The following is a 23,376-nucleotide window of genomic DNA, read 5'->3' on the forward strand; positions in this document are numbered from 1 at the left end:
AAAAAAATATATATAAGTGAAAAAATCAATATTGAGGAAAAAAAGGTTTATGACGATAAAGAGCTGACTTTATTTTATGTCTGAAACCAATAATAGGATAATGAATAATGAGTTATTTATGAATTCCCAAAAGCATTCTATTGTGGGTGGACATTCAATCCAGACAAATATCAATGTGATCACGAACCGTAAAGATGTAGAGTTATTGGGAGGGTATATGGGAAAACAAGCACTAGATACCATGAGAGATGCAAACAATGGGAAACAGGGACTTTATTCAGGTAGTAGTGCATTTAGTCATTCTTGGTTCCCAGAAATTTCAAAAATACTATACCAAGTAAGCAAGTCTAATTTGTCAATTCAGGATAAGAGAGTTAGAATATTGCTTTTAATATTCCAGTGGGTAAGAAAACAGCAATGTGAATTAGTTGATCCCAGCTCATTATTTTCTTCAGATGATATAGAAATAGTTTATAATCATGTCTTAGCATACCAGCACTTTTTAACAAAGGAAACTCCATTGGATGATGAATTATTGAGAAAATGCTTAAGCACAGGTTTTTGTAATAAGAGACAGAAATTAGATAATCTATTTACAGGGACAAATATGAATGTTAACCCATGTAATAATAACAGTGATTTGGACGTCACTAGAGAAGATGATAACTTTAAACCTGACTGGAAATTTATTAATTCCATTTCTGAGGAGCAGAATGGTTTCAGTTACAAAGTTCCTTTATCAAGTCAAGGTTCTTCAATATCAATAAGAAATCCGAATCAGTGGATTGAATATAACAGGAAAGTTGAGCAGAACAGAATGGCACTCTTAATAAACAGAAGTTCATTAATTAACTCAAATAATGATAATTCAACAAATTCTCATATAAGCAATGATAATCTAAATAATGAAGAAATTAGAATTGTTAATAAGAATCATAATATAGAGTCTCACAACATGAGTGATTTGAATTCCATTAATAGTGTGCATAGTGGCAATGGTACGGAAATAAAGAACGAGAACAAAATGAATGACAATAAAGATCCGAGTGAGAGCGAGGAATTAACTTTTCGGATTTCAAAATTATTAAATTTTCAACAATATATAAGAAATCAGGTAATAGTTTCGAGATATTTAGAAGAGATGAACCCTTTATTACCCCAGTTGAAAAATGTTACTGCTCGCGACGCAAGAAAGAACAAAGCACTATACCACGCTAGAATGGATGGTTTAAGACATATGAAAAATACAGACGACATAAAAAGACAGAGAAGACAGTTTATTTCTGAATTACTCAAATATTCAAAGAGATTTGTGGATATTCACAGAGAAAATCAAAGAAGTATAAGAAGGCTGTGCTCACATGTTTTGAGACATACAAACAATAAGGAAAGGAAAGATCAAAATATGGAACAACAAATGCAAAAGGCGAGGTTGAATGCTTTGAGAGCTCAGGATGAGGAAGCCTACTTACGTTTATTACACGAAGCTAAGAATGAGAGATTACTTGAACTTGTTCAACAGACGGAAGAATACATGAATAAGCTTGGGGCACTAGTCGTGGAACATAGAAAACAAGCAGGTTCCTTCCTAGATTATGACGACGTATACAGTGAAGAGAAAGAATATGAATCTGAGGATGTTGATAGCAATGACAAACATTCGTGTACTTGCTGCTCGTCATTAGAGAAAGTTAAAAAAGATGGATCTAATAGTAATAATGATGTTGAAGATTCCGTTATGACATTAGATAGTGCTCTATTAAATGAAAAAAAAGAACTAAATGATGGTTGTGCAGGTGCTAGTGGTGTTAAATTAGGAGGAAATACTGGTAAAAATGAGTGTGGATGTAATTCTAAAGATTGCACATGCTCAATATCAATAAGTGGCTGCAAATGTCCATCTGAAACATGCTGTTCTAAAAAAACAAATAACAAAAGTCCTGCGCCATTAATAAAAGCAAAGGAAAGGTACTTCCAAGTAACTCACATGGTTCAAGAGCAGATAACTGAACAACCAAAATGCTTGAAAGGAGGACAACTTAGAGAATACCAGATGAAAGGGTTGGAATGGTTGGTGTCTCTATACAACAATAACTTGAATGGTATATTAGCAGATGCAATGGGTCTTGGAAAGACGGTGCAGACAGTTAGTGTTTTGGCACATATATACGAAAAGAGAGGAAATAGAGGTCCGCACTTGATAATAGCACCATTATCTACATTGCATGGTAATTGGGAAAATGAATTTAATAGGTGGTTGCCTGACTTCGTTAAAGTTATTTATGAAGGAAATAAAGAGATTAGAAAACAAATAAGATCTAAATATATGACAGGCGAGGCAAAATTTCATGTACTGCTTACAACGGATGCATTTATAATGAAAGATAAGCATTATTTGAGAAAGTTTGACTGGGAGTATATAATAGTAGATGAAGCGCATAGACTGAAAAATCCGAAAAGCAAATTGGTTCAAATATTAAATAATGGATTTAGAGCAAAACATAGGTTAGCATTGACTGGTACTCCATTGCAAAATGATCTGCAAGAAGTATGGGCACTATTAAACTACTTAATGCCAAGTATATTTAATTCATCTGATACATTTCAACAATGGTTTAATGAACCACTGTCGTCAATTAAATCTACAAGCAGAAATGGTCCGGGTTCAGATTCAGGTATAGTTCCATTAGATATTAGCGAAGAGGAACAATTATTAATAGTAGATCGTCTGCATAAAGTTTTAAGACCATTCTTATTACGTAGGGAGAAAATACAGGTGGCAAACGAGGTTCCCCCAAAGTTGGAGGAGATACTATGGTGCCCACTAAGTGGATTACAACAACATTTATATAAAGAGTTAGAAAGTAATGAAAATTCTGGACCAAATGTATTAATGCAATTGAGGAAAGTCTGTAATCATCCATTTCTATTTTCTACAGAACTTCAATATCCATCAGATGAGAGTATTGTTCGTGTATGTGGTAAATTTGTAATGTTAGATAGTATATTGCCAAAGTTGAGGGCAGCAGGACATAGAGTATTGATATTTAGTCAAATGACAAAACTATTGACATTATTGGAGATATTTTTGTCACTAAGAAATATGAAATTTTTAAGATTAGATGGCACAACATTATCTGAAGACAGGCAAGAAAGTTTGAAACTATTTAATGCCGATGATAGTCCGTATTTTGTATTTTTACTTTCTACAAAAGCAGGAGGATTTGGTATAAATCTACAATCGGCGGACACTGTGATATTGTTCGACTCTGATTGGAATCCTCAAAATGACGAACAAGCACAAAGCAGAGCACACCGTATTGGCCAAAAACGTGAGGTATTAACACTACGTTTTGTAACACCTGATACAGTGGAAGAAAGAATAATGACAACTGCTGGAATAAAACTAGATAAGGATGCACTTATTATTAAGTCTGGAATGTATTATGATATGTATGATGGTGATGACTTGGAACAGAAAAGAAAGGAAAAAATTCAAGAAATATTAAGGAAACAAAGGCAGAAAGAAGTTGTTAATTGTTATTATGATTCTGACAGATTAAACAGAATTCTTGCAAGATCTGATAAGGATCTTGAAATATTTGAAAGAGTAGATCGTATGAGGAAGATGTGTCATATTCCAGGATTGATAGTAGACCCAATTCTTCCACCATGTTTATTTGATTGGAAAAGGCATGCAAAAATATCGAAAGTTACCGTTGAAAATATACAAAAAGCTGAGGAGTTGTGGAAAATATGTTATACATCAGGTGACCCATGGGTGGTATATCCCAATAAGAGAAATAAAAAATACATAAGGGAGATGGCAATAATACATAAATCGTCATCTGCAGTAAATAAATTATATCTCAATATTACTAACAACAATGACTCTTCTAAGAGCAGTAATGGGAATTCACAAGAAGATAACTTGATAAAAACAAGATCCAGAATGCAACAGGAAAGAGTAGAAAATAATTGTGAAAGCAATAAAGATTACAATGATGTAACTGACGATATAGAATCTGATCAAGAAACACTATCTTACATTTTGAGCATGGGGAAAAATACGAACAATGAGAATAAAACAGATGACGATATCAACGCCATGAATAGTGATATTATAAAAAGAATATTTGAACAGGAACAAATAACACAAGAAGAAATAGAATATAGAAGAGACATGTTAAATAATTCAATATTAGAGGCATGTGAATTGGCAATGAAAATACCAGAATATGAAGCTTATTTAACATTGCCCTCTCAGACTACGTTTCCAGACTATTATCAAATAATAACAAAACCTGTATGCCTTCAACATATCAGGCAGTTTGCTAAAAAAAAGGAATTTACTTCCTTGCACAAATTAGAAAAATACTTAGAACGCCTAGCAACAAATGCAAAAACATATAATGGCATCTCTCACTATTTATATCATTCTGCTCTTCATTTAATAAATGTTATAATGATGGAAGTAAGGAAGAGAGTGTCAGTTGCTTATTATACGTATAATTTGCCAGAAGGCCATATTAGAGACAACGAGGCTAGGCAATTATTGGATGGGTTAAATTCTGTTTCGGATACTGATTTTAACAAGAAACATATGTTAGTTCCGGATGTTGGGGATGATGACGATGATGATGATTATGAAAAAGATGATGAGGAAGAAGATGAAATTAAGATTGATAGCGGGGAGAGCAGTAATAATAATGAGAGTGATAATTTTAGGCAGGAGGACCCTGATGAAAGTGAGGAAAAAGACGATAAAAAGTTAAATGCTAAAAGAATAAATAATAAAAAATGATTCTTATTTCTATTTGGTCCTTGTATGATTTCTTTGTTAATATTAGCTGTAATATAATGATATATTTATAACTTTAAAAGCTTGAACATTCTAGAAACATTTGTTCCAGACCTGGACCTAAAATGTCACAATATATTACAGCATTGTATAAATTATTACATTAAAATATACTATACCTTAAATAGGTATTAGTTTTCAATTTGTTCCTCAAATGTTAATAATGATAGATTCAAATTCTAATAGTTAATTATTAAAAAAATAAGCTCAACCAAGAATTAATGATTAGTAAATTAGACTTGGTGATTTTTTTTTGTGTGGTTTGGGTATTAAAATTTAAATATACTTTTCAAAATTTGAGTATAATTAAATACCAACAATAATTTAAAATAAGAAAACATTTATTAGTTTACTTAATTAGACAAAAATAATCTTTAATTATTTTTTTTACTATTAATTTTTAGATTTTTGTTTTTAGTGAACTAGTATTTAATGATTTGGTTAACGACTTTAGTTGTAATGTCATCCCTTGTATTTGTAGGGTTTTTTTTCTCAGAATACATACAATACAGTGAATGTGCCCCAATAGAGGATATAAGAATGTTTTTAAAAGATGGTTATATTTCATTGTCACTATTTGAATTACTGTTGGGATTAAGTGGATTAATCAGTGTAAAGAATCAATTAATTATACAATTTTTAAATTGGTGGATATTTTGCCAAGGTAGTAAAAAATATCCATATATATTCAATATTAATTCCTTTTTTCCAGTAAAAATGGTATTTATGACATTTATTAAGGCAATTATTATTATTAAAAGCTCATTTAAAATTCCACATGTTTGCTTGGTATTTCCATATTTACTCATCACAATTTGCGTCCTACCATTATTATTTGCCTTTTCATATCCATTTGAGGATTCAGTAAGTTAAACTTGTAACAAATGTAAGAAACATTACTAATTATTAAATTTTAATCCACGAATAAATATACAGAAACTTAAAGACGTAGTTTGGGATAGTAACGATGAAGATATTCTTTTAACAATAATAAAAACTATTATTGATAATAACAGCAGAAATGAATATAAATTACACATAACAAATAATTTTAAAAGGTGAGTTGAGAATCGATATACTTGGAATGAAAATAAGCACCAAATCTTGCCTAACTATCTAAATGAATTAAATAAATAGAAATATATCAAGTTTATACCGCAGAAATAACGCTATTCGCAAAATAGTATCAAGTTTACCTGATAATATTAGATTATTTATTGTTTCAAGATTATCTATTGACGAAGTTTAGATCAATCACTATTTCGAACTAAACAAGTTACTATTATACTTTGCAATCTTTCCGGAAATTAAGTTGCACAAACCATTTATAACAAAAAAATAGTCAATTTATCAATATAAGATTCTATTATTAAGCTTAAATATTTTTTTATTTAAAATAATATTTGTGTAACTTTGATACCTTTGTCGTGTATGTTTCAATAATCAAGCTAGATTTTGTCAGATTGGCGCCAGAACAGGTTCATAAAATATGTATACTATTTAATGTGAGTATATATTGCAACCAAAAAGTGAAATTTTTTGATAGTTTTAATCAGATTAAATAAATGGAATTCAAAAGCATCAAAGGTGAAATTAAAATACCTCTTAATTCTAATATTCCTGATGTGCTGATGACAGGAATTGAATATAAAATACAAAGTATAAGACTCATTTTAGATATTGCTGGAAATAATAGCTTAAACATTGGTACGTTTGTCCACAGCGAAATATTGCATGAGTAACAAATTGTGATTCTAGATATTCCAGATGATTGTTTCAAGCTAGTGAACAATGAGATTAGTGTAAGTTAAAATAATTAATTTACTGTACTTAAAATAAAATGGAATTGTAATGATAGCAGTGATAAAAACCACGTTGGTAGTGACTGATAATATTACTATTTTTAAATTTAGTTCACCTGCTATTATTGCATAACTTTATCACAGCTCTCCATAATCATTTGCAAAATAGTAAATAAAAAATATCCTAAATTTATCTTAATTGGTGTTTACTTTTATGACAATTTATAATTAATCTATTTCGCATATATATTAGATAAAAGACATATACAGAATTCTTCCTCTTAAGAGTGAGCTACTAGACAATATTGCGGTAATTGAAATATTGGGATCAACTGGACACACTATAAAAAAGGTTTGTTTAACAAAAAATATAATTACAACTCATTCGACTAATTCGGTTTATTTTCAATTTGTAATAAAAAACTTACGAATACATTTACTTTTTTTAATTTGTGATTCCATATCTTAAATATAGATTGTTTATTTTAAATTTCTGGAAAGTAATAAAGAAAAAGTAAATGAGGATAATGTACTTATATGTATTCACTAAGGTATATAATTCAATTATTATATAGAAATATTTAAGAATACTATATCATCATTCCTGCCATTAATTTAATATTTTATTCTTTTGAATTGAACAATCAATTTATCCTTTTTCCAACATTTTGACTTTTTTTTTGCAGTTTACCTTGCACGTTACCTATATGCATTAACAGACTCATAATTTTAGATTCAAGGCGCGCGCGCCAGTAAGTGCTTAAAATAGCCTGTAAGTGTGAAGAGATAGGTTAAGGAAAAAGTTAAAAACTTGGATGATGAGATTTATCAGGGGGCGTTTTGTATTTTTTAAAATAATTTTAATATGGGAAAAAATGTTTCTATGAAGTCTAATAGAAATTATTCTAATATAGGAATATTTGGGTGTATTAATAATCGTACATGTAAAAATAATATTCCTGTTTAAGGGAAAATAGAAATGAGCAAAAGCAAAAAAAATATATTAAGTTGCTTAGATAGTTTGTATCCATTAAATATAGGTTTGATCTTTGAAACATTTTCAAGACTTGATGCAAAAGAAATTAGAATATCTATGCCTATTTGTGTATATGACAAAAGGTATACAACACGAATTCTGAGAAGGAAAAGGAAAGAAGAGAATTTTGAGAAACAATATAAAAATAAAAAAAATCATGAGGAAATAAGATTAGAGTATGATGAGTTTATTAAATTTGTCTCAGAGAATATAGCTAACTTCAATCTAAGAGATATAGGATATTTACCAACTTTAAGTCTGGATGTTATTTTAGAAAAATTACGGAAAGATGAAAATGATGATATGACAAAAAGCTATTGTATTATTTCTGTTTTAAGAATTCACATAGTAAGTTGTTTAAGTTCTTTAATTTCTTCGGAAGAACTAGACAAAAGATTACAGGGACTTGTTGATATATTTAATAAATACAATATTGAAATTAATGATTTATTTTATCATATTGAATATAATGATCTTATTCAGTTATTTGCCACTGTTCTTAGATTTGTAAGTGGAATGGAGGGTTATTTAAACTTTAAAAGAGGGAGTGAGTTTATTGCAGATGTTTTAAGGCAATGTGAATCAAAAATAGAGAGACATTTTAATTCAATCGTTAAATTTTTTCCAGAAATATTGGAAAATGATGAAAACTTTGATGAGTTAAATTCTCCAATAGGCAGTGTTATCTTATCTAAAATGAATGAAGAGTTATCACCTAATTGCTTAAATATGTTTTCACAATTTAATAGTTTCTACGAAAATGATTCAGTATCTGGCACAAATTTTTTAATTGAAAATCAAGAATTCTCCAACTTAATGCAAAATGGTGAGAAAACATGTATTGAACGCTCAGAAGAATGTACAGTAAAAAATAGTTCTAATTATCATAATAATTTAGTTTCGTATTACTGGTGTTTAATTAATAGTGAAGGTAACCTTATTAGGTCTAGTTTTCAATATAATTCTTTGGACTCAAGAAAAAGCATACATTTGACAACTATAAGGGAAAAAGGTTGTTATTTGCTCGATAATTTAATTAATAAGGATAACACATTTTCATCATTAGTACTTTCATTCAATGCAAAAAATGCTTATATTAGCAATCTTGACCTTTTTAAACTACTCAAGGCATTATCTTTGAATATCGGTATTTGTGTTAAAATAAGCAAAAATCAAGATATATATAGACATATATTTTCATTAAATATAAACTCCATATTAGATCCGAATAAATTTTATTTTCAGAATAAATATAATGGCGTTTCCATATTGGATCTAAACTATTATAAACAATTAGACAGAAATACAACTGAATTAAAGAATTCTAATGTTTTAAACCTTAAGGTAATTTGGTCAATTGATATGAAAAACGATAACAAATGTATGTTAATTGAAGTTTGTGATTATCTTTCAATATATGTTGCATTGGATAATGTATTTAATGAGTTCGATAATAAAATATCAAGTAACAGCAATAAACACGAAAACAAGAAAAGTAAAAGAAAACGAAATCGCAGTAATGAAAATGATAAAATAAACGATTTAGGAAATGACAATATTGATAATAAAGCTCCTTTATTATTTCCAACCATTTATCTTAATAGCGAATACTTTGACTTTAATGTAAATGCCTCAGTTTTATGCCCATTGTTATATTTTCAACAAGAAAAGATAAGGAAAGAGACATCATTCCTACAATTAGAAATTACTAACGGTTCTAAAACAATGAACAAGAGAAGTCTCAATACTATAAAACGGCAACCAGGGGCGCCTAAAAGAGTAACGAGACTCAGACCATCTGGATCAGATATTTGCCCCATAAATCAAACAAATACAATTAATACTACTACAATATCTTCTTTGCCCTCCTTATATCATTCCACACCTGGTATAATTAATCACACTGACAGTAATTCATCCTCACTACCTTACCCAACCCTATATACTTCCATTAACGCAAACAGAATACAAAGTAATTATCCATTGAACAAAAAGAAAACAAAACCAAGGAGAATGAGGTCATATTCTTCCCATAAAAATTGTGCATACAGAGGATCAAATATTAGCAGTTCTTCTGTTACTCGTAGCGATGGGATTTCTATGAATGAAGAACTAGGAACTAAGGAAGTACGGACTCAAATTTCCACAAAAATATCGGGCAAATGGGGTCACTTCCCAACAATCAAAGGCATTAAAAAGCTCTCTCAGGATTATAATCTATCAGGAGGGTTTTTAGCCAACTATCTTACTAATCTGACTAGTTTTATTTATAGGCGTTTTTCCATGTAAAATTTATTCTTTTGTCTTTCTGTAGTACCCGCCATTAAACCGCGCCTAGAATTTTAGCGCTGCTGCATCTAGACGTTATGGTCTCGCCGGTATATATAAATAGAAGCAAATTTGCATGCTAGAGCTTCGAAAAAGATGTATGCCGGTATTAAGAATCTTTGATTATCAGAAAATACGTGTGTAGCAATAATAACAAAACAGAAACGATATTCTATTAATTTTGTTATTATCTATTGACAGAATATAGATTGGTATTATTATAAAGACCAAATATAATTGATGGCAAGTGATTGACAAAGAAGTAAGCATTTTTTTACTATGCTTGTTTTTTTATTATTGGACTAAAAGATAGTTCCTTATATATTAAAATAAGCACGATAAATAGTGTTATTCTGAAGATAGAATATATATTTAAGGATTATACACTTAGAGCTGTGTTATTATTGAGGCGACAAAAAACAGAGTAAGACAATATATTTCAGAAACTTTACTAGTATATTATCCTCCAGAGTTTGTCCCAATAAAAACCTATTTTTATTAACATTATTTACTAGGAATAGATAGTACAAAAAATAAAAATGAGATTCAAATTAAAACTAAGAAGACTATGTGGTTCGATATTAATATTTTCATGCTTATTGCTGGAAATAGGACAACATTTTATAAATTGTAAAGAAGTTTCAATAAGACTAAACACTTCAAATAATTTAAGAGGTTCAAGTTTGAGTTCAGTGGGAGTAAATTCTGAAGGAGTGCTTGTTCCCTCACAGGTAATAAATCAAGACTACATTGATAAGTATTCAAAAAACATAGAAGATTTTTTGAACAATGTAAACTTCTATTTAACCCTAAGCGTTTCACTGGAAGTGTTTAGTTCCGTATGTTTTGTACTTTGCTTGCGTGGATTGTCAGATCAGGAAACGGCAAAGAGAGGAAATATAATGGGTGTTATTGGCATCATATCAGCGATAGCAGCTACATTTTTAGCTCCTACATTTTCAATGAATTGGTTAATGTTTATTGTGCCTTTTGGATTAGCGCTATTAATAGGTATCCCTATATCTCATTTTGTTTCAATGGTAAACATTCCTCAATTAGTTGCATTGTTCCATTCATTTGTTGGCTTAGCTGCAATGTTAATTACATTCGCAAATCTCTGGAGTCCATTTCAAACAATAGAAAGTGATAAATCAAGAATTCACTACCTTGAAATGTTTGTTGGTGAATCAATAGCTGCAATAACCTTTACAGGAAGTTTGGTGGCAGCAGGTAAGCTTCATGAAATAATTCCAACAGGTGCATTAAGAATTCCAGGACGCCATTTTTTGAATCTATTCATGGTAGCAGGTTTATTGGCTCTTGGATTTGTTTTCATATTTATAAAAGACTATTTCCAAAGAACATACATAATGTATGGAAATAGTTTGCTTTCAATGTTATTGGGTGTGCATTTAGTGGCATCGATAGGTGGAGCTGATATGCCAGTAGCAATTTCAATGTTAAATTCATATTCTGGGTGGGCAACATCATTTACAGGTTTTTTGATACAATCAAAGGTATTGATAATATGTGGAGCTCTTATAGGATCTTCAGGTGCAATTCTTTCTCATGTCATGTGTTTGGGAATGAACAGATCTTTGGCCAACGTTATGTTTGGAGGTTGGGAATCCAGAAATTCTGCATCAGAGGAAAATATCCTAAATAGAGATTTATCGAAGGTAAACGAGACAAATTCTAATAAAGCAGCAAGAGATCTTTTGTCTTCTTCAAAAGTTTTGATAGTGCCAGGTTATGGTATGGCAGTATCAAGATCTCAAACTGATGTGGCATCAATAGTTAATGCCTTGCGATTAAGAAATATACATGTAGAGTTTGCAATACACCCAGTAGCTGGAAGAATGCCAGGCCATATGAATGTATTATTGGCGGAAGCGAACGTTCCTTATTCTATTGTAAAAGAGATGGATGAGGTAAATCATATAATGGAAAGTTTCGACACAGTTTTGGTTATTGGAGCAAATGATACAGTCAATCCTTTAGCACTGGAAATTGGTTCTAAAATAAGTGGGATGCCCGTAATTGAGGTTTGGAGAGCTTCAAAAGTTATTATTAGTAAAAGAAGTATGGGTCAAGGTTATGCTGCAATTGAAAACCCACTGTTCTTTATGAATAATGTCGAAATGTTGTTCGGGAATGCAAAGGAATCGATGACAGGAATTCTTCAGAACATATTGAATATTTCACCCGAACAAAAAAGAGATAATTTAGATGTTGATTCTGAAACCTTAGATAGGGAAAACAGCGAATTAGATTACAATCTTAGCGAGAAGTCACAACATGAAGAGGAATTCCCGGAACCAACAATGAGCATTGGCATACTGAAAGAATTAGAAAATGAGAAACTTGTTTCAGTATCACCTAATTATGTAAAAAAACTGAGAAAACTAGGATTCCGTGTTCTTGTTGAAACTGGGGCAGGTGAAAAAAGCAGATTTAGTGATAATCTATACAAAAATGCTGGCTGTATAATAATGGCAACAAGCCATGATGTCATTAGTAGATCAGACGTTTTGGTCAAAGTTCAGAAGCCGACTGAAGAGGAAATTTCTCAAATGCGCCCTGGTCAAACACTAATAAGTTATATTTGGCCTGGACAAAATAAGATTCTTTTGGAGGAATTAGCAAATAAAGGGGTAGTATCAATAGCTTTAGATGAGGTGCCTAGAACAACAAGAGCACAAAAGTTGGATATAAGAAGTAGCATGAGTAATTTAGCAGGTTATAGGGCTGTAATTGAAGCATTCGCCCAACTTCCAAAGTTATCAAAGCCATCTATTACTGCAGCTGGTAAAGTGGATGCTGCTAAAGTATTTGTTATTGGGGCAGGGGTGGCTGGACTTCAAGCAATTGCAACAGCAAAGAATCTTGGTGCTGAAGTATTTTCCAGTGATACAAGGAAGACAACGAGAGAAGAAGTTGAAAGCTTAGGAGCTAGGTTCATAAATATTGAATTTGAAGAGGAAGGAGAATCTGGAACGGGTTATTCAAGAGAAATGAGTAACGAATATCTAAATGCCCAGGCTAAAACGTATTCTAAGATAATTAAAAATTGCGACGTCGTTATATCAACGGCATTGATCCCCGGTAAATCGTCTCCAAAGTTAATTACTGCCGAGATGGCGAGATCTATGAAACCTGGAAGTGTCATAGTTGATATGGCAGCAGAAATGGCAGATGTTAACTCGGGCTGGGGTGGTAATTGTGAAATAACCAAAAGAGATCAAATATACGTTGACAATGAAAGCGGAGTAACTATTATTGGCTTAACCAACTTACCATCTACGATGCCTTCTCAAGCCTCCGAACTGTTTAGTATGAATGTTGTTCATCTTTTAGAGGAACTTGGTGGAGCAGAAAATTTCTCGGTTAATATGGAGGATGATCTGATTAAAGAGATGGTTGTTACTATAAATGAAAAAATTTCTTATATCCCTCCAAATGAAAGACCTTCATTTGTAACTAATAAAGCAAGCTCATCCGGTATAATTGATGTTAATACAGAAAATAATAATCTGTCTTTAACTAGACAGCAAGAGAATGAAGACTCTTCAGCATCTAATATATTTGGGAATATTATGTATTCGAATATTTCTTTCAGTTTCATTGTTATTATATCTATTGCTATTGCTGTTGGACTTGGCTATATGCTAGATCACGAAACCCTTGGTGATATATTGCTCTTCAGTTTGTCTGTAATCGTTGGTTACTACTGTGTTTGGAATGTTACACCTTCTCTACACACTCCTTTGATGTCAGTAACTAATGCTTTATCCGGAATTATTTTACTTGGAGCAATGCTAGAGTGTGGCCCAGTAGTTATTTTCAAAGATTTTCATGTATTTTCATTAATGTTGTTCCTTGCTATGCTCTTTAGTTCAATTAATATTATTGGTGGTTTCTACGTGACAACTAGAATGCTTTTTATGTTCAATGATTATTCTGGAAATGCAGTTGGAAACATTAAAGCAAATACAAAGCATACACGTATAATTTGAATGATTATATAGTACTTTGTATTGATATAAAAAAATTGACAATACTAAGGCTTATTGGGACCTTTAATAATATTTATTGGGATGTAAATTTAGATAATAACATTTGTTGTAAATTATGTAATTTCAATAAAATTGTATCTATATTACAATTATATATTAACTCTAAATTGTTATTGTAAATAGACAAAAAAAGTTAAGTACTATATATTAGAGCTTTTTTCTATTTATTTCTCATTTTTGTATACGATAATATCATATAGTTTATTATTTAATTTCTTTCTGAGCCGAGGTTGGCATTAAAATGTTGAGATGCATGCTTTGTGTGAAGTAATTAATGATACACTATACTTGAATTATAATTCTCCACTATTTCAAACATAGAATATTTTCATTGCAAGCTTACTTCAATTTGTACATTAACAACTCAAGATTATTTGTTTCATTTCATTATTCTAGTGAAATCGATAGGTTTGTCAGATCAAGTCATGGGGTCGTTCCTTTGAAGTCACAATCCAACTGGAACAAACAATGTGCGAGCTGAACCCTCACCACTTACTCCGACACAGATCCCAATATACAGACAAAAACCACGGTGAAACATTAGAATATCAAGTTCTAGACAGAATCAAAATAGAGAAAAAACAAATAATGACTCAAGGTCAAATCAAAATTAGTCTAAACTCTGTATTCAATTTCACTTTAATTTAATACTAAATGGCATCAGAGAAGACGCATAACTATTTACATCGAGCAAATAAGAAAAGTACTGCATCAAGAGAATATTAATGTTGCTTTAAATGACATTTCATAGGGTTTGTTAAAAATTAAAATGCTGTGTCATAGTACCTTTAAATACATCTTCAATATGGGCCAGTCCATTTTACATCGATACTGTAAAATAAAATTAATTTACGATTGCTGTGTTTGGTGATTTAAGTTTTGTCCTTGATTTTGGTTCTGACCATGATAGTACCCTCTTCCTCTACCTCTTCCACGACCTCTTCCTCTACCACGGCCTCTTCCTCTGTTACGACGTCTTGTGTCACCCTTGACTGGGGCCCCATTTGGGCCAGAAACATTCACTGCCTTGCGACGACCCTTCTCATCTGTTTCTATTTCGTATTCTACTACTTCTCCTTGAGCCAATGATCTGAAACCTTCAATGTTGATGCTTTGTTGATGTACGAAGATATCTTCCGATCCATCATCAGGTGTGATGAACCCGAATCCCTTTGTGGAATCGAACCATTTGCAAACTCCGGATAAAGGCATTTTTTCTTTGGAGTGTAACGTACTTTTAATGTTTTGTATCTTACTTTAAATAAAATATGAAAGTGTTATTAGAATGGCACTTTGACTAACACTTAATTGGGTGCCCAACTACTTTACCGCTGAAAATTACATTTAGTTTTAATAGTAAAGTACAGTGAATTTATTCGTATTCAATATACTAAAGATAATATTTATAAATTTATCTTATGTATATAGCATCTCCACCTGAAATATCTATTTGAAATTATTAATTGGTTAATTAACTTATATTTGTTTATTTGAGACGATTGAGACGTGTCTCGTCTTTGTAAGTGAATAAGCGGTAACCCCACATAGGTTAGGTAAGTGTATAGGTACCAGTAAATTCAAAGACTTTAATGAGAAAACAAAAGAAATATGAAGGCGGGACAGGAAAAGAAAAAAGCGAATAAAGTAAAAATAAACAAAGATAAATGGAAATAAGAGGAAAGTTACATGTAGAAAGGTGGAGTGTATTTTGTGTTAGTGTAGCGGTAACAACAGAATTATTATTGACATTTCAGATTGTAGGTGATAATTAAATACATAAATTAATATGGTAATAGTATCATAGATTAATCTAGGAAACTTAAAATCGGTCTTAGCGCATTTAAGACGATTGTTGCAGTAACATTATGAACTAGATAAAATTGTACTAAAAAATTATTTATAATTACTACGATTACAAATTATTCGATTCTCGATTAAGAGGGGATTTACGGCTAAATAACGCTGCATTTATCACTATGGAGGTTTCTTGATTTATTAATAATTGTTATTGAACAGATTGAAATGCTTGTTAACTGAGAAGCGTTACGAATGAATGTGTTGTTTGTGTAGTACTTTTATTGTGATATCATCAGTATTATATGTATATATATTTTTTATCTGCGAAATTACTCAATATATCCGGTTGCTGAAATCTACGGCACAGTCTATAATCGACTTGCTTGGTAATTACTTCAAGCGATTGACATGCCATTTCAATTTCTAATGATTTTTACTTCTTTTCCAATTAGAATTTCTATAGCGAGTAAACTCTTTCCACCTTCTTGGAACTGACTGCGAAAAGTCAACATGTATTCTAAATCGAAAAGTTTTGTTCAATTAATTATTTCAAGAGCTATGTATGTGACGAATAAAAACAAACTTACTTTCTATCATCAATTATTGCATTTTGCATCTTTAGGAATGCCAACTCACACTCGTCTTTTGTTTCGAACTCAATAAATGCATATTGCAGAGAATCACCTGTTTTGTAATCTCTGACTATATTGCATGATTTTACATTCCCAAACCTTGAGAAAACAAGTTCTAGATCTTCATCTTCTGTAACAGGATTTAACTTGCAAACAAAGAGAATATTTTCTGGAGGTTTGAAATCTGCACTTGGGATATCACCCAATATTTCAAGAGTAATTGCACGTGATTTGGCTTCTCTAGAACCAATTGAATCTAGTATTCTAATTTCATCGTCCTCATTTAATTCACCCATACTATCGTCTTCAACGGAACTAGGTGATCTCAAAGGAATGTATTTATCTATCCCTAATATATCTTCGTATGGATCATCCAATATATATGTATGTAGAATTAGTACCCTTTCTAGAGGCGAACTGTCATTATCAATAATAATATTTTCCAACTTATTCAGCGTATCCATTCCCTCTTCAACTTGGCCGAATATAACGTGATTGCCATCCAAATGTGACAAATTATTACCTAATGTTATGTAGAATTCTGATCCTATGCTTCCTGTATTTGCCTTATTAACAAATCCCACTCTACCTGCTTTATTATGTCTTATTCTCACATTAGTCTCAATATCCTTCCAAGTTGATTCTTGTTGATCAATCCCCAATAAGTCGTATATGGATTTATTGCCATATTCTTTCGAGTTACCAGTTCTTGCAACAAAACCCTTTTCAATTTTATAAAATTCACTATTATTATAATATTTGATTTTACATAACTTCAAAAAATTCACGCATGCTTCTTTAGACAAATCTGTTATTAAATCAATTACTATATCCCCCAATGTCGTTACTATCAAAACTGACATTTTCTCTCGTTTTCACACATAAAACGGTACATTTATTTTCAATTTCATCAGTATCATTGTTATTAAAAGCGGGGAGGGGGGGGAAGGGAGGGTTAGAATGTTGAATGGGAAGAATGGAGGTTTATTAATTAATAGTTTAAAGAATTCTATAGGTAAAAGGCTAATGTGAGTAGATTAGGAAGTAAACTATATCCTGCTTAAGGCATGTAGTGTTAAAATAGATAAATTTATTCTTTGCTAACGAAGTCGGTGCAAAAAAGTTCGTTACAATTCCGAAAAAAGTAATATTTTGATCTAAATACATTTGTATAAATTAGTAATTAAATAGTAAACAATATTTTAACTAATATCACAATTTTTATTAAGAAATTGATGTATACTTCAACTATAACTTGCTTGAGGTGAAACATAAAAATGTCTCTGTCATTTGTTGAAACTCATACAACAAAAAAGGATAAGTTAGCACCCCGAAGTAGGAGTATTTTTTCATCACTAAAAATAGTAAATGTAATAAATAAAATAAAACACGACATGAAGTCGAAAAATATTATGAGTTTTTCCCCTCCCTCAAAAACAGAAAACAAGCTGAAAGAGGAAAGAAAAAGGTAAGAAGTTGTTACAATTTAATTTTTTTTTGATTTAATTCGTATTGAAAAAATGTTTGCCAATTTCAGCGATAAAATTTTATTCCCTATTGAAGTAAAGTTTAGAATAAGAGAATGTATTGACAATATCAAATTGGGCGTAAAAACAGTATGTTTTTTTAAATAAAATCAATGAATGTTCAATAATTTAAATTAATACACTTATTTGTAGGGTGTTTTAATTGGTTCTGTTTTTGGAGGAGTTAATGGTACATATCACGCAATAAAGTACAAAAGCTACATTTCCATACCTATCTCAATGGTAAGTTTAGTTATTTAATTTGCGTATTAATTTAAACTATTGTGGAACAAATTAAACTAAATTTCTATTTAAAAAAACAATGCAACAAAAAAAAATATCAAATTATACTTTATTTTATCCAATTCTATCTGATTACTTGTTTATTTTCACCTGATCAATTTTTAATAACAAATTCAATTTACTCCCACTATTTTGTTAAAAAATATAAAAGATTGGAGGTGCAATATCTTTTGGATTTTTTCTCGGATGTGGAATGTTAGTTAGATGTCAAGGTTTAAACGAATCAAAATGCTATTTACATAAAAGATACATGTAATCTAAGAGGATCTCCAAAGAAAGAAATAGTTATTTTAATTGCGTCATTCTAACATTTAATTTCTATTTGTCAATCAACAACACTTATTATACGCCTTTCCCTTTATTTGCACGTTGGTTTTAATCCGATTTCTGTCATGCAGGTGTTAGCGCCAAATGTGGCCTCTGGTTTGCCAATCTTAGATTGTAATTTGTTTCTGAAAAAAAAAACAGTTAAATAAAGACCTTATATTCACTAAATGCCTTCTTTTTTCGAAGTAAACTAAACAAGTGATTTAACACTAAATAAATTTTGATCAAGTAGGAAAAGCTAATATAGTATTTGCGTAAAAAAAATGGCAAGAAGACGAGTTTTTGGAATGTGTAATCCTATTTTGGATGTGATTTTAAAAACAGATATGAAAAGATTGAATGATTTAGGTCTTAATGTTGGAACAACAATAGTTGGAAAAGATGAAGAAGTTTTCAAACTAATTAGCAGAATAGTAGCAAATAACGAAGAGATAAACTTTGTAATTGGTGGATCTCTTTTAAATAGCCTAAGAGTATGCAAAGACCTCTCAAACAAAGATAAGAACAGTGGCCCAATTCCAGTTTTCTTTTCTGGAGGCATAAGCGATGACTCCGGTGGTATCTTGCTCCAAGAATTGTTGACAGGAGCAGAGATAGATTACAAATTCCATATATCAGACAAACCTAACTTAGAAACAGGAAGGTGTTTGGTGTTAGTAACTAACAACGAACGGACTCTGATTACTGGATTGGGATCTGCAAAAGATTATTCTGTGAAAACATTCGATTCAAATGAAATTCAACAAGCCCTAGCAGAATCCAAAATAGTTGCTACTAGTGGTTATTTTATCGAAGTTTGTTTTGAAGCCGTTTTAAAAGCGGCTAAATATTGCGACTCAAGCAGAGGAGTTGGCCCTTCATGTTCCTTTGTGTTAGGACTTTCTGCTGAATTTGTGCCAAGAAAATATATAAAGGAACTTTATCAGTTATTCCCCATGATAGATTTCATGGTTGGAAATGAGAAAGAATTTTTATCACTATATAAGTACTTATCAACTTTCATCGGAAAAAGTCACTATGGAAAAACCGGATTAGAAACTATTGATGAACTTGCGAAATTGGTTGAACAAGAAGAAGGATTATTAGATGAATTTCTTAAGGATATCTATTCTCATCTCAAGCTTAATTGTACTATTCTCTGTACAAGAGGCCCAAAACCTGTAATATCCTTAAGTTATTGCGATGACGGTGTGAAAATTAAGCATCACAAATGTATTTATGTACCAAGAGAGAGACTAGTAGATTTTAATGGCTGTGGCGACGCATTTTTGGGAGGTTTTATTTACGGCCTCTCAAATTCTTTTCCTCTAGATGCATCTGTTTACATGGGACATTTTGCAGCCTCGAATGTATCACAGAATGTGGGATGTTCGTTTGACTTCTCCAACAAGCCCACTCTCGAAGAAATACTGTGTATTCTTAGGGAGCAGGAATGATTAAAAAAAATAAAATCTACATATGTATATTCGTACTGTGTATCAATATATATTTATGTTTGTTTGATATTTTGTAGTTTCCATTAAAGTTATTTTTCTTCTGTTGTAATATAAATTCAACTACATCTTACAGCGGTACTTTGTGTGATTTGGGCGCCAACAACAATATTTCGGTACTAAGTAAACAAGTGTGAACAAGACGGAAAGGCTTGTTGCCATAAGAAAGTGATGGAAGTACAAGAATAGAATAACTGTGAGCTGAAAAGTACAAAGATAACTAAAATTTGAATATTAAAAGCTATTTAATTAGGGTGTAAAGTCAGGGTGAGAAAAAAAAGTTTCTGCTTCATTTAATTGTTTTTTTATATTATTTAAATCAAATGGCCTTTCACTCCCTTCGACATAAATAAATACAAGTAACCAATAAGTATCTATTTATTTAAATCACCTTCTTTTTGATTAATTAACTGATTCTAAATAGGTATTTGAGTTCATATAAATCTATAAAAATACAGATATATAGGTTCAGTATTTTGGAATTTGAGAGCGACAAAATGCCGGTTATACCTGCTGTTGACTTCGTTTCACAATATTACCTTCCATTAGTTGAGACAATTCAGATTGTGGGGGAAGATGCCTCCTCACAGATATATCCTAAAATTTGGGTGTTTTCTTCAAATGATGTGGATTCACTTTGCTCTACTAATATATTGGTAAACCAGATGTTTAAGCACGACAAAATTCCTTGTTTGTTGAATTGTGTGAGCCATTATAATGAGATTTTAGAAATTTTGCAAGAATACAAAGATTATAGGAAACAACGTGAACATGTTAAAGCCTGTGTGTTAATTAATTTGGGAGCAGTAGTAAACATTTTTCATTCATTGAGACTTTGGTTTGGAGAAGACCTTGAATTATGGATCTTTGACTTTCACAGGCCTGCAATGGAAGAGCTAACTTCGTCAAAAATTGATAAATTTAGCAACAACGTATTAGTGATTTCACTTCAAGAATATAACTATATGATTAACAGCAAACGAAAAAAGAGGAATAGAAACAAACTTGAAGAAACTTCTAGTCCTTCAGACACAAATGAAGAACACACTTCTATAAACAATAAAGATGTTGTAATAACAAACCAAATAAGTAATATTCGAACTGAAGGATTAGAGGATTTTGGAGGGGCTCAGTCGTCCTCTTTCCATGGAGGTAGTAGCAGCAATCCTTTAGTTTCTCTTTCACAAACATTGGATGATATAGATATGTTTATGGGAACTTCAAATACACATGGAGAAGTAGGTGATATGAAAACTGAAAAAAATGATAATGGGAATTATTTCAAAGATGGAAATAATAGAAATACAGATATTCTTTTTGGAGAATATTGTGGGGATCCAAGTAGTTTAGTCATTTTACAAACGTTAGATAATTCACTAACATCGGATAGAATTGATGGTGAAGTACTTTGGAATGCGTCTATTGGTGTAAGCTGGTGTTATATCAATAGATATGTCGAGCTGTTAGAGTATGAACTTTATTTTGATCTGATGAATGGAATTCTCTCTAGATATACAAACAATATTGATATAAATGATTTATCTTCAGGCAGAGGGAATAGAAGCAGAAATAAAGATAGGAGTAGTTGGCCAAAATATTTAAGAACTGATCTTTCCTTGCCATTATATAGACATTGGAATCTTTTGGAATCTATAAGCAATTGTGAATACCTTTTTGCATATATGGGTCTTTGGAGAGCAGAAAGTTCAAGAGATTCAATTATGAATGCAAGGGTTTCTGCAGGAATATCAATGGATGATTTTACTACTAAATTCTGTTTGTTTGGTAAGGAAAAAGCCAAAAAAATAGTTAAGCATTTCCCTCGCGGGTTTTCTGGATTTGGAAATGATTCAGGTGAAAGTGTTCTAACATTACAACTCCCAACGTTTGTTAAAAGGCTTCCTTCTGTTGTTCTAGATTATGGTATTCATCCTCATCTATCGTCTTTAGACATGGCAATTATACTACATTCTCTTCTTACAAACGATAGTAGACCTCTTTTAACGGATGGGGAAGAAAGCCTCCTGGATTCTATTTCTTCCGGCATTTTGTGGAATAGTGATTTAAATGAAGAAAACTTTGACTCATCTAATATAAAATCTAGGAGTAAAATTAACATTGGAAATAGAGAAAACTTTGAGGATAGAAACTTAAATCAAATATTAAACAAAGAACGAAAAATGGAATTAATGTTTCGTGATAGCTTTAGGGTTGGACTTCAACTATTGGATCTTTCCGGATCAGATTACAGAGCAGGAAGCGGGGTAGGTTTAGTAGGTTTTGGTTCAAGTTCTACAAATCTCTGTAATAATATGAACTTTTCACCATCTTACACATGGAGACACTTCAAACGTTATTTGGATGAAGCCAAATTTTTACTCGCCCAACGTTTCAAGTATGTAAAGATGTTACTTACATCTGAAATTGGAGTTAAAAACCTTATTAAGCACAACTATTTCACATTAGCAGAGCTTAATGACATTGAAATATCTCATCCATTTAATTTAAGATTGATAGGATATTCAGTAATAGATGTTATAAACAAGTCTCAAGATTTACAGGGCAAATTTGTTCTTATAAATAAAAATAGCAACTCAAAGATTTCAACTATTATTGGGATAACTCCTGGGTATGATAATAACACTCCAAATGTATTTGGAGCTATATTTTCAAAGGTAATTGATATTCTCTTCGAAGAAAATCAAGGCTTTTCTGGAGAAGATCACTACTTCGTTCAAGATGATTTTGACTTTTCCGTTATTAGAATTCATAACAATATCCTCAGTAGGTTTACATCTAATTTATTTAAGTATATTGAAGGTAACAGAAATTTGCTTAATGTATAATAAATTTAAGAGTATTAAATATAGAATTATACTTTAATTTCACGCTCTTCTTACTTGATTTTTACCGAAACATTATTCTTGGACAGCAAAAGCTAAAATATTCAAATGTATTCAAACTTATGACAATAGAATGGTCATCCGCATCCTTTATTCTATATGAAATAATTACTGTTAATTTGATACGTTCCATGTTACATCCTTTGAATATAAAACCCGCCTAATATATGTTCAATGTAATGTGATCTCAAATTAAAATTCAGATTGTTATAATTACGTGAATAGAAAGATTAAAATTATATCGAAAAAATAATCACATTTTTTTTGATATAAATGTGTCTCTCGTTAAAGA

General features: G+C 31.1%; 9 protein-coding genes across 9 annotated transcripts; 7 read left to right on the forward strand and 2 right to left on the reverse strand.

Moving 5' to 3' along the window:
- Positions 1–76: 76 nt before the first annotated feature.
- Positions 77–4,804, forward strand: FG379_001676 (brahma like with a HSA domain; the record flags this gene model as incomplete). Its single annotated transcript, XM_067327279.1, has 1 exon — positions 77–4,804. The coding sequence occupies one exon, from the start codon at positions 77–79 to the stop codon at positions 4,802–4,804; it is 4,728 nt and encodes a 1,575-aa protein (XP_067184710.1).
- A 516-nt stretch (positions 4,805–5,320) lies between these two features.
- FG379_001677 (uncharacterized protein) lies at positions 5,321–6,110 on the forward strand (the record flags this gene model as incomplete). Its single annotated transcript, XM_067327280.1, has 3 exons — positions 5,321–5,725; positions 5,798–5,919; positions 6,023–6,110. 3 exons carry the CDS (start codon positions 5,321–5,323, stop codon positions 6,108–6,110), a joined length of 615 nt encoding a protein of 204 aa, XP_067184711.1.
- A 1,532-nt stretch (positions 6,111–7,642) lies between these two features.
- Positions 7,643–9,988, forward strand: FG379_001679 (uncharacterized protein; the record flags this gene model as incomplete). Its single annotated transcript, XM_067327282.1, has 1 exon — positions 7,643–9,988. The coding sequence occupies one exon, from the start codon at positions 7,643–7,645 to the stop codon at positions 9,986–9,988; it is 2,346 nt and encodes a 781-aa protein (XP_067184713.1).
- Positions 9,989–10,566: 578 nt separating this feature from the next.
- Positions 10,567–14,043, forward strand: FG379_001680 (pyridine nucleotide NAD(P) transhydrogenase alpha plus beta subunit; the record flags this gene model as incomplete). Its single annotated transcript, XM_067327283.1, has 1 exon — positions 10,567–14,043. The coding sequence occupies one exon, from the start codon at positions 10,567–10,569 to the stop codon at positions 14,041–14,043; it is 3,477 nt and encodes a 1,158-aa protein (XP_067184714.1).
- Positions 14,044–14,952: 909 nt separating this feature from the next.
- FG379_001681 (cold shock RNA binding domain of the OB fold) lies at positions 14,953–15,315 on the reverse strand (the record flags this gene model as incomplete). Its single annotated transcript, XM_067327284.1, has 1 exon — positions 14,953–15,315. The coding sequence occupies one exon, from the start codon at positions 15,313–15,315 to the stop codon at positions 14,953–14,955; it is 363 nt and encodes a 120-aa protein (XP_067184715.1).
- Positions 15,316–16,483: 1,168 nt separating this feature from the next.
- On the reverse strand, positions 16,484–17,395 carry FG379_001682 (cyclophilin-RNA interacting; the record flags this gene model as incomplete). Its single annotated transcript, XM_067327285.1, has 1 exon — positions 16,484–17,395. The coding sequence occupies one exon, from the start codon at positions 17,393–17,395 to the stop codon at positions 16,484–16,486; it is 912 nt and encodes a 303-aa protein (XP_067184716.1).
- A 414-nt stretch (positions 17,396–17,809) lies between these two features.
- On the forward strand, positions 17,810–18,617 carry FG379_001683 (uncharacterized protein; the record flags this gene model as incomplete). Its single annotated transcript, XM_067327286.1, has 4 exons — positions 17,810–18,000; positions 18,070–18,148; positions 18,212–18,301; positions 18,513–18,617. The coding sequence occupies 4 exons, from the start codon at positions 17,810–17,812 to the stop codon at positions 18,615–18,617; spliced, it is 465 nt and encodes a 154-aa protein (XP_067184717.1).
- Positions 18,618–18,951: 334 nt separating this feature from the next.
- On the forward strand, positions 18,952–20,124 carry FG379_001684 (uncharacterized protein; the record flags this gene model as incomplete). Its single annotated transcript, XM_067327287.1, has 1 exon — positions 18,952–20,124. One exon carries the CDS (start codon positions 18,952–18,954, stop codon positions 20,122–20,124), a length of 1,173 nt encoding a protein of 390 aa, XP_067184718.1.
- Positions 20,125–20,678: 554 nt separating this feature from the next.
- FG379_001685 (CDC45 like horizontal transfer) lies at positions 20,679–23,027 on the forward strand (the record flags this gene model as incomplete). Its single annotated transcript, XM_067327288.1, has 1 exon — positions 20,679–23,027. One exon carries the CDS (start codon positions 20,679–20,681, stop codon positions 23,025–23,027), a length of 2,349 nt encoding a protein of 782 aa, XP_067184719.1.
- Between the last annotated feature and the right edge of the window lie 349 nt (positions 23,028–23,376).

Source organism: Cryptosporidium bovis (assembly GCF_009768925.1).
Source record: "Cryptosporidium bovis isolate 45015 chromosome Unknown contig_25, whole genome shotgun sequence".
Lineage (NCBI taxonomy): Eukaryota > Apicomplexa > Conoidasida > Eucoccidiorida > Cryptosporidiidae > Cryptosporidium > Cryptosporidium bovis.